Source organism: Molossus molossus, unplaced genomic scaffold (genome assembly GCF_014108415.1).
Source record: "Molossus molossus isolate mMolMol1 unplaced genomic scaffold, mMolMol1.p scaffold_m16_p_11, whole genome shotgun sequence".
Taxonomy (NCBI): Eukaryota; Metazoa; Chordata; class Mammalia; order Chiroptera; family Molossidae; genus Molossus; species Molossus molossus.
Genome location: NW_023425346.1, coordinates 60,472,654 through 60,486,193, shown reverse-complemented (window position 1 = coordinate 60,486,193; position 13,540 = coordinate 60,472,654). Strand labels below are relative to the sequence as shown.

General features: G+C 37.8%; 1 protein-coding gene across 2 annotated transcripts; it reads left to right on the top strand.

Annotated features, from left to right (window-relative positions):
- The first annotated feature begins 294 nt into the window (after nucleotides 1-294).
- On the top strand, nucleotides 295-9,130 carry NABP1 (nucleic acid binding protein 1). Of its 2 annotated transcripts, none has more exons than XM_036254033.1 (6): nucleotides 295-392; nucleotides 1,192-1,330; nucleotides 4,053-4,124; nucleotides 5,709-5,784; nucleotides 6,236-6,302; nucleotides 7,354-9,130. In XM_036254033.1, the coding sequence occupies exons 3-6, from the start codon at nucleotides 4,063-4,065 to the stop codon at nucleotides 7,521-7,523; spliced, it is 375 nt and encodes a 124-aa protein (XP_036109926.1). In that variant the 5' UTR covers nucleotides 295-392; nucleotides 1,192-1,330; nucleotides 4,053-4,062; the 3' UTR covers nucleotides 7,524-9,130. The 2 variants fall into 2 exon arrangements, with proteins under 2 accessions (XP_036109926.1, XP_036109925.1); XM_036254032.1 differs by having other exon boundaries at nucleotides 301-864.
- The last annotated feature ends 4,410 nt before the right edge of the window (nucleotides 9,131-13,540 follow it).

Below are 13,540 nucleotides of genomic sequence, written 5' to 3'. Positions count from 1 at the left end.
ACGACTAGGCAGAGCTAAGTGGACGCCGCACAGCGACGGCGGAAGCGGTAGAAGGACGAGGCGGCGCCGAGCGCCGATTGGAAGGCTGAGGGGGCGGGGCCCGCGCTGACAGCCTGGGGAGGAGCGAGGGAGGCTGCGCTGGCGTCCTCGGTGTGTTCCCACCCCTTCGCTTCCCCTCCTCCGTGCCTGGCGGGCTGGGCGGTGGGCGTGGCAATATCTCCTGACGTCACAAGGGGCGGGGAATCTCGGAGGGCTTCAGCCGGCGCGCGGGCGCGTTCGGCAGTCGCTGTTTGGGACGCTGGGTGAGCAGTGGCTCAGGCTCTCTGCTCCCGGTTCGCTGTGACAGCCGGTCCTTTCCCGGATCCCGGGACGGATTGGGCGCGCGCCCACGTGTATGTGAGCGGGACTCAGGGCAGAGGCGTCCCCTCGCTGTCTTTTTTTCTGCCTTTTATCCAAAGAAGAGGGCAGTTCGCACGCTTGCCTTCCTGTTGCCCTGTAGGGAGGGGGTTGGTGTGCGGAGTGGTTAAATCTTTTTTTCTTTTAAACTTGTGAGCTTTTTTTTATTTTATTTTTTTTCGTTTTTCTTTTTTTAAAAGGCTCAGTGCCCTCTGGCTGGTTTCCTTGGTCCCTGACTAATCGCTTTCTGCCCCTTCTCTTGCCATCCCCGCCCAAGGTCGCCCCTCTGCCCTCGCCCCCGACCCGGGAGGGTGGGAAGCTTTGTCCCGCTCCCTTCCCACCCGCGTCTCCGCAGCCGTAGCCGCACCTGCCTCAATATGAATGGGGTCAACGACCCACTTCTTTTTATAAAAGATATTAAGCCCGGACTGAAAAACTTAAATGTCGTCTTTATTGTCCTGGAGATAGGTAAGTGGGGCCCGGAGCCCATCCTGCCGCCCCTGTGCGTCGCGGGGCAGGAGGGAAGGGCGCCGCCGCCGCCGCCGCGAACGAAGGGTTCCCCTCCCCCTCCCTTTCCTTCCCCAGCCTTCCTGCATCCACGTGGTGCCGTTGTCCCCCACCCCCACTACCTCCACCCCCACCCCCACCCCGGCCTTGGATCTGGCGGGGAACCCTGGGCTCGACCTCTTCTCCCCTTTCAGATGTGTTAAGATCCCGGAGCTGGAGTTAGAGAGCTTTTCTGGAAGTCCTCATTATCTAATACACCACCCCCTTTTGATTTTTAAATCTCCATAGGACGCGTGACCAAAACCAAAGACGGCCATGAAGTGAGATCTTGCAAAGTAGCAGATAAAACGGGCAGCATCACTATTTCCGTGTGGGATGAAATTGGAGGTCTTATACAACCAGGAGATATTATTCGGTTAACCAGAGGGTAGGTTTGCATAAAAGGGGGGCGGGGGAGTACTTTCTAAGTTGCAGTCTGTGGAATCTGAATTGGCTGATGCCTGGGACCTTGGCAAGTTCTAAAGTTCCATGTCTGTTTTGTGAGCCCCCGAGGAGTTTTGAGCCCCTTCGATATTAATTTTGGATGATGGACAGCGTTAGGATGTAACAGCCTTGCCTTTAAAAGCAGTCAGTTTTAGCCAGAAATCTACCCCCCCCACACACACACACCCACACCCACCCACCCACCCAATTTGCAGGTTAAATCGATTTTTAAATACTGTTCTAGGAATATTGAGTCTAAAGTAGATTGATAAGATTAACATAGCCACTATTTTATCTTTTTCATAAATTATTTAATATAGTTGTCAGTTTTTTCCTCCCTTTTTAATGAGTTATGAAATCCTGTCAATATTTTACTTGTACTATTTTATTTAGAGGAGAAGTTTACAATATCTGGAAGGCACATTCTCGAAAATGATTTCTTGTTGCTTAGGTTGTAAAATCAGTCTGGTACAAAAACCAGAATGATATGCAGAAAATGTTTGGCAGGAAGACATCTATATCTTCATCCAAAAAAGTCAGTTGGAAGATTGGCTTTTAAAAATAATTTAGTACAACCTTCTTTTTTTTTTTTTTAATGTTTGGTAATTAGACTGCCTTTCAAATTTGCCAAATCTTTATCTTAAGAGGATAAAAGGCCAGAAAAGGGTCTTAAAATAGATTTTTGGAAGCTTTGTGGTCAATAGAATTGTAATAATTTATTGGTCATAACTATAGAAAAAGTGGATGGAAATTGATGGCATAATAAATAGAATCAGAGAATGTTGGATAACTCTGAATGTATGAGCCCTTTGATAATATCTTACAGGACTTACATATCAGGAAGTGAGGCAGAGTATCATCAAAGAAGGAAGTGGTGGGAGTCAGGATTTAGACATTTAATTCTCATACACTGACTCATTATGACACTAATTGTGTCTTTTTAACTTCCACAAAAGAATTCCTACCTGGGAGGGTGTAGTGAAGATTAGCTTAATTAAAGTTGTTTTGGCTGCCAGAGTATCTTATCTAGTGATTTAAAGTATTTTATATACTGTAAACAGCATCTCCTTTCAAATATTTCATACTTTATAGTCAGGAAAAATACATAGATGTGTCCATCCAAAAAAATGGAAAAACTAGAAATTCAATAGCTGTATAGTATCTATGGGATTTTAAGGAAGATGGTTACCAAGGAGTACAATTTAAGGAAAATTCAAAACTAAAGAAAATCCTAACCTCATTGTGACCTTGAAGTTACAATACTTCATCAACTTTCTCTTCTATAAAATGGGAATAATTATATCTTACTCGCTAAAATATATCCAGCAGAGTCTGGTCCTTTGTAAAGGCCCTTAAATTCTGATTGAATCTAAGAAAAGTGGCTTTTGAATAAAGGTATACATGTGAATAATGGTAATTTGAATATTGATGTTTATCAGAAAACCAAGCAAATGTCTATCTCATTCCTGAGACAAGTGAAAGTTAAATGCTTTAATTGTAGTATCTTCAAATTTTTTCTCAAAATATGCATTGATTTTTTTACTTAGTAAGGTGATATATTAGTGCACTGTCTTCTAAGTCACTTTTTATCTAAGATTGGTGAATGGAGTCTTGAATAAATAACCCTTATAAATGAAGAGAAATACAAAATGTGGAACTAGCAAATTTTTATTTTTATTTTTATTCCCTATATTAAAAGATGAACTATCACTATACTTAGTTAAACAATATTTAGTTATAATTTATTATTCTAAGTCATGAAGTTACCATAGTAGTTGTACAAAGAACCACTGAAAAGCAAACCTTAGACTAATTTTTACAATATTGATTGACATTTTTTCTTTGGTTGATGTGTAGGATTACTTATCTAATGGTGCTGTCTGCTTTCAAAATTGTTAAGAGTAAATTGTTCAGCGAACTTGGTGTTAAAATTGAAAATTTGGGAAGGCAGATGGGTGAAAGATTTGTGATATTAGTTTTTTTTAGCCCCTTGATTTAATTATACCCCCCAGATTTTTTTGTTGATTTGTTTTAGAGAGAGAAACATCTATCAGCTGCCTCCTGCACGCCCCCTACTGGGGATTGAGCCCGCAACCTGGGTATGTGCCCTGACCAGAAATTGAACCAGGACCCAATCCAATCCACTGAGCCACACTGACCAGGCAAATTTTACCCAATTTTTGTAGCTTGGGAACCCAATGTGTTTTATGGAGGTAAAGGAAAAGCAATTTCATCAATATCTGACTAGAAAAAGTAAATGAGTATAAAAGTTAATACTGGGGTGTTAATTTTATATATATTCTGTGATTGAAAAATAATTTCTGCTTAAATCTCTGCAGTTGTAAGTTCTCCCTTTGATAACTTACTGAAGATCGTGACCTTTGGAGTATAACAGTGCTTGCTTTGCAAAAAGGCCTTCTGTTTTCTAGAGTTAGTTATAGTTTAGATGATTATGTCAAAATTTGGCAGTAGAGTTTTCTTTGTATTATTCCTTAGTAAATAACAAGTTAATCAAAGTTAGATTAATTAATTGTATTTGATTTACTATGTTAGGCATAGGGTTTGATCCCCATCTGTACCCAATACAAAAAAGATAGAGATTTACTTGATTTAAGTAGAAGAAAATATGCGTATTTCCACAGAACTGGTGTTTCTTTTCTTTCCAGGTATGCGTCCATGTGGAAAGGATGTCTGACGCTTTATACTGGAAGGGGTGGAGAACTTCAAAAAATTGGGGAGTAAGTATTACGTACATTTTGTATAATTGAATAAATTACAAAGAATGTTTTAAAATAACTGGTAGGTATACATTATAAACCTTTTCCTTGGCTTGTTTTTGGCCGGTAAATCGAATGTCTTCAGAAACTAAACTGTAAAAACAACTTTCCATGTATATATTGGTTGGACAGCTATCAATATACTGTTTTGTTTGGGAATGTGTATTTTTCAGGTGTCATGAGTGCCATTTGAGGTAGGTTCTGTCTTCTAGTGAATTGCCAGATAAGAAGCTAGGTATGGGTTTTGGCCATGAGATTAACATTTCTTTTTCTCTGTTTATGGGTGAGTATGTACTCATGGTAAAAGGACTTGTAGCAATGACAATTGAAGTCCTTTATTTATCCACAGTTTAGGTACCGTACAGGCATTGGGAGCTTCCATGCACTACTTACTTACCTTGGTAATCTCCACCCTGACTTGGAGGAGCCATCCTCTCTAGGGGTGTAAAGGTAATTCAGCCTCCATTCTAGCCTAGACATTTGGGATGTACTTTTTAACTTTGGTGGAGGCACTAAGTCTAATCATTAGTCCATTCCACTTGGTTAATGCTTAGACATCTATTTGATGCCCATTAAATTAGAGGATATTTAAAGAGAGAAGCCAGAAGTGGCACCCAAAAAATAAATATATAAATAAACAAATAGAGGAAAATTCTCTTCCTTACTGTAGGGATAAGATACTTTGTGTGAGGGGAAAAAATCTTGGTAGCTTTTCAAGATCAGAAACTGGTAACACTGTCTGTGCTAGGAGAAAAATTAGGATTCACTTATATTCTGTTTGTATTTAGAGTATTATTAGAGCAAGTGTTATGAAAGAGCTTAACATCAATATTACTGAAAGATTAGGATCCTGTCCTGACCTTCACATATAGAGAAATATTTATAATAATGGAGGTCAGTTAAGTGAAAAACCACTGGAGGTCACTCAGTTCTTAGTGACTTTGTCAGGGTCAGTCTAGCGTTTACCAAAACTAGCTCTATTTTCTTGTGGGGTGAGGCGCTTTTGTGCAATGTTAATATATACCAAGAAACAATGGGATAAATTGTCATATTGATAGGCAGTTGTCTTTATTCATACCTATAGAATCCACTCTTAACGTTAAATGATTATCTTTGCAGATTCACAGTGATTGGTCAAAAGAGGGACTGGATGAGAGTGTGTGACTGGATCAGTGCTAATCCATCACCACTGCTGGAAAAACCACTCTGGAACCCTAAACATGGTTCAGTGGCATCAGCCTATGTGGAAACAGATGTGTTTCTGTGTCCTTGATCTTTGACATGATTTATTTTTGTGGTACAGAAGAAGAATTAAAATACAAAAGAGAATATTTCATATACCGTAGGCAGTTAGATCTTTGATCTTTTTATGGAACATAGTGTTTTGTAAATTTCTGTTATAAATGAATAAAGTTAGCATGTTGCTTTTTAATTAATTAATTTGATACCTAAATTCTTCATTCCTGTAAGTTATGCGTGTTATATAAAGAAAGGTTGATTACTATATTTCAGAAGTTGTTGAACTCATCCTTTATTTTCTTTCAGATTTTGTATGGTTTATTCAGAAGTACCAAATTTCAGTGAACCCAATCCAGATTATCGAGGACAACAAAGCAAAGGGGTAATTAATCCAAATGTATAGTCTGTTTTGATGATTAGGCTAATTTTGACCGTGTACTATAATTCTGTGGGGAGATTGCCAACCGTGTCACACACAGCGTACAATGAAGACAATTTAGAAAGGAATCTTTCTTAAAGTCATTTTTATTTTGTATGTTTTGTGAGTCTGAATATGTATCTGTAGTGTCAAATATTAAGTATATGTACCGTTTAGCACTTTGGGGAGTGGGGAGTAATATCAGGAAACACAATAAGATGAAAGGTTTGGGAAACATTCATGAATATTTTAACATTAAATGGACTTGAATAACTCTTTAAAAAATCTGTTTAAGAAAACCTTAAATATTTAAAAAGGGAATGGATACATGTTATAATAATGTAAACGTGTGTGTGTGTGTGTGTGTGTGTGTGTTTTGATCTTCATTTGGTTAAATTTAAAAACATTTTTTTAGGCACATAGTGAACAGAAGAATAATTCCATGAATGGTAATATGGGTACGGGTACATTTGGACAAGTGGGTAAGACTTTTTTTTTTTTTGGCATAATTGTAATCAGGTGTGAGAATAAATATTTTATGAAAGCTTTAGAGGACAAAATTATCATTAGGCATAAATTAGTTTTAAAAGGGAACTACTAGTAAATAGGGAATTCCAAAATAGCTGATTTTCTAGAAAGCAGATACCCTCTTAAACTAATTTATTGGGCACAGTCTATATTTTAAACATTTGGGCCAGTTATTAGGAATACAGCAGTGAATCTTGGCTAATTATATAGAAATCTATGTTTTGGTGATATGTCATAATTTTTCCTTTGACTTTAATAACATTTCTGTAATCTGGTGATTGTAACAGATACAGAATTACTGGTCATTTTAATGCACTGAAAGCCTTTATCTTCAGACTAATAACTCATCTTAATTTTTCACATGCTGATAGCTGTTTCTTTAAAAGATTAGCCTTTACCCTTCAAATACCCTTGAATGTCATGTTAATGGTTCTTGTAGCCATGTTAAAGGTTTTTTGAAGTTTTATTCTTAAATAACTGAGGAAAAGTTTTTTGTAATTGGAGTTCCTTTAGGGTGACTATTATTTATTTGAACTGATAGCTACACGTTTTAGCACAGCTGGTGATCATCACACCGTGGGATACTTTGCTGGCTTTTCCTTAAAAAGTTAGAATTACATTGTCTCTTTTGAAACGTTATTAACCATATTTGAACCAAATGCCGGCACTCATACACCACTTGCCCTTGCTCTGTTTTGCCCCCGTGTAATGTAGGCAGTGTGTTATCTGTACTTTTTTTCTGCTCGACCAATTTCTCATTTTATTGCCCACATTACTCTCTCTTCTTCTCCCTGTTAATACAGCATCAAGTTAATATACTTACAGTAGTCATGTTTGAAAAAACCTAGAACCCACATTGAGTTTTTCCAGTAGTTTAAAAATAAAGGCGTTTGTTTTCCCTAATATTACTTGCAAGCATTTATAGCATGTGTTAGAACTTCAAATAGGTGTACCTCTATAGATCAGAATCTGAAAATGGTGATGAATTTTTATATTCTTTTTTAGGAAATGGGGTTCAGCCTGGCCCAGAATCAAGGGGATGCCAATTTTCCTATGCTGATAGAAGCAGTGGCCGGGGACCTATAAATCCACAGCTACCAGGAACAGCTAATACTCAAACAGTCATGACCACAATAAGTAATGGCAGGGACCCTCGGAGAGCCTTTAAAAGATGACCTATGCCAAATACTCACATGTAGTTTTTAAACTACGTGCCCTACTTGAACACTTACTGCACTTTTATTTATTGTTAACTGTGAAAACTGTTCTTCATCAGTTTCCTTTTATCGTTCTGGTTTGTTAACAAGAGTTGTTTGTTTTTGTAGCAAAACTGTTAAGCTGCTTACGTCTCCTATTGAAGAATAGGAACACGCTGAAAAATAGGGGCATTTATTTCTAGAGCAAACATGTCTGAATATTCTCTAAAAAACCTGCACCCATTTCATGGGTGAGTTAAGACATCAGCATTATAGCCTCTATGAGTCTTATCGTCTGCATACATTTTGTAATATTTAAAATAAGGCTTAGTGGGAGATGTTCTCTGTCTTAAAGTCAGATATTACCAACTAAAGCGAAAACCACCAAAAAAAAACCAAAACAAAAGAAAAACTTGATCAATAACAGTAATTTGTGAGTGTTTGTGACTCCAGGAATGATTGACTTTATTGAATGACTGCCATTAAGATTTCCAAGGACCGAATTAATCATCCCAAACTCTTGTTTTATTACCAAAAGACTTATTATTTTTTTTTTTTACCAGAAATATAGAATAGAATGTGATCTGTAGTATAACAAGTGATTTTTAGAAGAAAGCTACATTTACTTTATTTTAAGGTAGTCCTATTAATATTTATCATCTTTGTGCGTTACACTGAAGGAAAATTTAAAACTAAGGCCTTGAATATTTATTTTTTGAAACTACCACGTCAGATATTAAAGTATAATTTGAGGGAGTTATAAAGTCTAATAAACTTTGATCTAATTATTGTTAAAAATTGTAGAAAGTAAACAGCAATGCAAATTGAATTCATGGAGACATATGCAGTCTTAAGTTACAGGGTCCTAGGTACTTGAAAAACCCGGCCACTCGGCCTGGAGTGAACATTACCTAGGTACTTCCTTTATTTGAAGGGTGTGTGTGTGTGTGTGTGTGTGTATTGTCAAAGTTTCTGAACACAATTTACAAAGCCTTATTAGCAAAAGTTAAGAAATGGCTCTCTCAGAAGCAAATACAGCTTTTTTCAGAAATGTAAAAGAATTTATTTATGTGTTGTAAATGGTCCCAGTTCTACTTTTTATTGTAGGGTGGATTACTGGTAAAATATTCCTTTGTTAGAATTCAACTCTTTTTATTATCTCTTGAATAAACACTTGCAATAATGTTAACAGACCTACCTTATTTTTGCTTTCAGTGATTTACAGTGGAGAGCCAGTACATTTTACTGTGGTTGTAATGGTGACTTCCACCTGGTGACTGCTTAGCTCTGCATTTGTTTTTTTGTCTTTTTTTCTCATCTCAGGTCACAAAATAATTTAAGTAGACTTTGTTTTCTGAAAATTCTATAGTGTTTGAATATACAATTGGTTCCAACTTATTTATTTGCTCTAATTCAGTTTATCTAACAAATATTTCAGTACCTGCTATGTGCTAGGCACTGTGAGGAGATTTAAAGGGTAGACGAAATAATCTCCAGGAGCTTATTTAATGGTATGTAGTACTTTGGTAACTGGGATTTATACACGGGGTGGGGCAAAGGTAGGTTTATAGTTGTGAATATGTGAAACATTGTGTTATTATTTATTGTATTTTTTTCCATACAAACAACTGTAAACCTACTTTCGCCCCACCCTGTATTATAGAAAGAAGTTTTTCCTTTATATACTGATGATTATAGTTATTGGCTTTATGACTAATATTTTCTTAAGATGTTCACAAAATTACAGATGTGGAGTAAAGAAAAATATTACAAATTAGTATATAATTTTTTTCTTTTAAATCAAGTAGTGGTAGGAGCAATAACATCAAATTATTTGTGGGAGAATAAAGTGTTAAAGGTGATTTTTAAAAGAAAGAAGTTTGGAGTTTTGAAAAATTAAATATCAGTATGGATTTCTGAGCTGCTTCTTCTGGCCTCATTATATCTCCTCACTTGTGATGTTGGGCAAGATACTATATTTGAAATCTCAGTAGGCCTTAGGTTCCACAAATATAAAAGCAAGTAAGTAATGTTACCTCTTTGTAGAGTTATTTAATGTAAGTGATTAGAATGCTTTCTGGCACATAATAAGCAGTAAAAATATCTGTTGTCTTATACCTCAAGAATAGAAAAAATGCAGGGTTGGGTGTGGAAGTATTGTTACCCTTTAACATGTTGAGATTAAATAGAGAAAGACCTCAGCTTGTACTTTTGTAATTGATACTTGCCTTAATAATCTAACCTTGTTCTGTGTTTTTTTAAATCATTTATTAACAGATTTCTTTTTTCTTAAGGGAAGCATCTAAAACCAAAGCAAAGTGAGTTACAATCCATAATGAATATTTGCCTTACCAGTCTGCCTGGACAGTGCTCAGCAAGAAGAGGAAGAAAGCTTTCTACCTTCCTCCTTCCTGGTGCTTGCAGCTTTCAGCTTATTTTTGAATAAGTTTAAACACCTACTAAAAACAAAAACCATTTAGTAGAGACATACACGCTCCTAGGATTGGGTCCCAATTCATTTCTACAAAACAGTTCTGAAGTGGATGAAGCCTCATCAGCCAGCTGGCCTGTCCTGTCTGGTCAGGTCTTTGGGGAATTGCCACTGCACAGTAGTAGAAAGATGAAGCCCATGGCCTGCGTGATGGGGACTAGTGCCTGTGCTTTCCCATCAGCATTTAAACAGGTTTCCTGGCGTTTCAGTAATTCTGTTGAATTTGAGGACAGTTTAACTCGAGGACACCCTGAATATTTATAGTACTATGTGTCACTTGTATTTTTATCATTTCACATTTTAAAAGAATGTTTAATTTTTTTTTTGGTTGAGATAATGCCACAAGAATTAAGGCTCAAACACAAATAGATGTGAGGTTACTTTTTTAAAAAAAGTTATAATTTATGATATGAGTGTTTAAAGTACAGGAAGGTGGCTAACTGGCCCAAAAAGTGTCCATAGAAGGTACAAAATGAGACTGTTACATCAGTCTGAAGACACGGTGGCAATTGTTGAAGTTTATATAGATCTGACATTCCCGTTACTGAAATGCCCTCCCTTTTCTGGTATGAAGGTAATGACTGTTTGCTCCAAGCAGTTTTAGGTTGCCATGATTCTTTCGCTCATTTAACGTATTTGGAAAGGTTTTAGAGACAACAAACCTGAAAACTATGTGGAAATGGTATCAACGTGGACCACTTTTCTGAATTTAAGTCTGTTCTTACCTCTAGGCTTATTCTTGGGATTACTTGCCCTGTGATAGCCTTTTTATTTTTAAATCTATTTTTCTTGCTCTTTGTTTTGTCCCCTGATGAGAGTCTGAACATTGCTAGTAGGAAAGAGGGTCACAGGTTTTCCCTATCACGAGTTCTATGATGGGTAAAGGCAGATGTACTAGGCTACAATACATCTGTGTAATGAGTCTCTAAAATGTTGGGGTGATTAAACAGCCCCACCTTTCACAAAGTGATTTATAAATGATTAATATTAAGGTTTGCGTCAGAGAAAATCTAGTTGTGACCTTTGAAATATAGCACTGTCATGTTAGGCCCCAAGGGAGAAGCTAGAAAAATAATTTACTTTCCAGGTATATTAAACTTCTCTCCAAATTCTTTGACGTTTGCTTTATTAGGGATGCACCAGAGTTTGTGCTCAAATACTATAACCAAATTACTTCAGGGTTCTGAGCTAAAAGGTCTAATGATGGTTTCTCACAGCACAAACCACAGAATAAGGAACAGACCAGAGAAAATCAAGGCCAGACCATCTGATGAGCCTTTTATTTCACATTTTTTTCTCATTAAGAACGTAAGAGCTATGCAGCACTCTGAGATACTGGTGTGATGTAAAGAAACTGAACATTTTAACAGGTTTGACAACCAGACATTTTATTTAAGTCTTGAAAGGCCTTGATAAGTAACCCACAATTTTATTTTGTGGCTCCCCCAAGTTTTTAATAATTTTTTTGTTAATCCTTACCTGAAACTATTTTTCAGTAGAGTGGAAGTGGGGAAGAGAAACATGGCTGGTTGCCTCCTGCACGCACCTCTGCTGGGGCGTGGAATCAAACCCACCACCCTTGGGTTGGTGGGCCGATGTTCTAACCACTAAGCAAAACCAACCAGGGTGTGGCTCCACACGTTTTGAGAACATGCCTACCCAAGCCAGGTGACCAGCTATTGAACTATAATAGAGCCCAGGTATCTTGGGACGCTGTTGACAATGCAGTCCTCACTATCACTGTACTTGTCTAAGGTAACCCTAACTGAAGGGCTATTGACATGTTTTTAAAAACCAGTTCTTGACTCACTTCCAATGATAAATGCAAGTAATTTGTTTTACTCCATCAAAATGTATGCTTCTGGACATAACAGAGTTAGTCTAGTTATGTTGGTCCATACATTGACTCTGTGTTGAATTCTCAAAGACTGGTTATATACCACCTATATGAGATTCTCCCCAGGAACGTTTTAAAAGTATAAAATGCTTCTCTGCTGTTCCAGAAGGAAGTGCAGGTCTGGGAGAGCTGCACTTGAAAGGAAGAAGGAAGAATTTTGTCTCCTGCCCTTGGTATCTCCCCTTAGCACAGAAATAACTTCATTTTGAAGCATATAAGTAGCCCCCCAGCTGTTTGAGAGGCTAGATTATACCCAAGTTCTAGATTGTGAAATATGAAAAGTTATACTTAGAAGCATATGCCTCCAAAGGGCAGAGTTGAGGGATCGGTAGGGTAGTCTCAAGCAGAATAGAGGCTGAGAATGGCTTCTGGATGTGAGTACTGCGGGTCTTCAATTAGGTTCAAATAAATTATATCAATGCTGAGAGCAGATTATAGTGGAGTGGAGTCACCCTGGTTTCATCTGGGCCTATATAGATCAAAGTAAAGTTCACTGTAGATTTCTGGGAAAATTTTAAAAAAGGTTTTATGGTTGCTTAGCTCAGCAAATAGCTTGTAGCATTGCCTACCTTCCTCCTATCCCCCAGGGCTTCCCTCTGCTCCCTGCTTTGTTATGTGGAGAGAGACTGGCCAAGCTGAAAAGTAGTTGGGGTGCTCTCCCTTTCGGGAGCACGCCCACGCCTTTCCTGTCCCCCTCCTCTTTCCCCTAGGTGTGAGACCTTTACCCTTCTCTCTCCTGATCTCCAAGGGCCCCTTTTGTCGCTGTAACTTGTTTTCTTCTACAGCTCACTTATGTGGGGGAAAAAAGTAATTGGGATGGAGATATGATAAACGTTCCTGAGAACCTACCTCTGACAGATCAGTCCTGTTCTGTACATGTATTCTCCACAAACAAGTAATGTGCAAGGCATGGTTACTTGGCTTCTATGTGGGGCTAGATTTGTTTCAAACATAACGAGCAGGACACTAAGACCTCTGACCTGAGTCACTGGACTAAAGTAGAAAACTGGGTAGCCAGCACAAATAGTGCCACCTACTGGGTGATTGCTATAGTTTCTGTAGTTCAGGAACCTGGGTTAATGGGAAAAGGTTCCAATAGTCTACTGGGTAAGAATTTTTGTCTGTTTAAGCACAACATGGAAAATCATTACAGGATAGTTAGGCCATCTGTTTCAAATTTATGAATAAGCAACACTGACATCAAAAGTAAATTTCCTCAGTTAAGCAGGTTTATTTTTATTTTAATTGATATTAGAGAGAGAGAGAGAGAGAAATATCAGTTTGTTGTTTCACTTATTTATGCATTAATTGGTTGATTCTTATATGTGCCCTGACCAGAGATCAAACCTATAACCTAGGCATATCAGGACGCTGCTCGAACCAACTGAGCTACTTGGCCAGGAAGCAGGTTTATTAAACCCTCACCTGCCCCTAACGCTACAGAAAATGTGAAAAGTCGTCAAATGTATTGCTTGTTACATTTGTCAATAATACTTGTGGGAAGTGTAAACTTAAAAATACCTTTTGGTGAATGGTGTTTGGTAAGAATAGTTGGAATAGAACAGGAAACTTACCCTTGCAGATTTTATTTCTTTAACAGTGGCATTT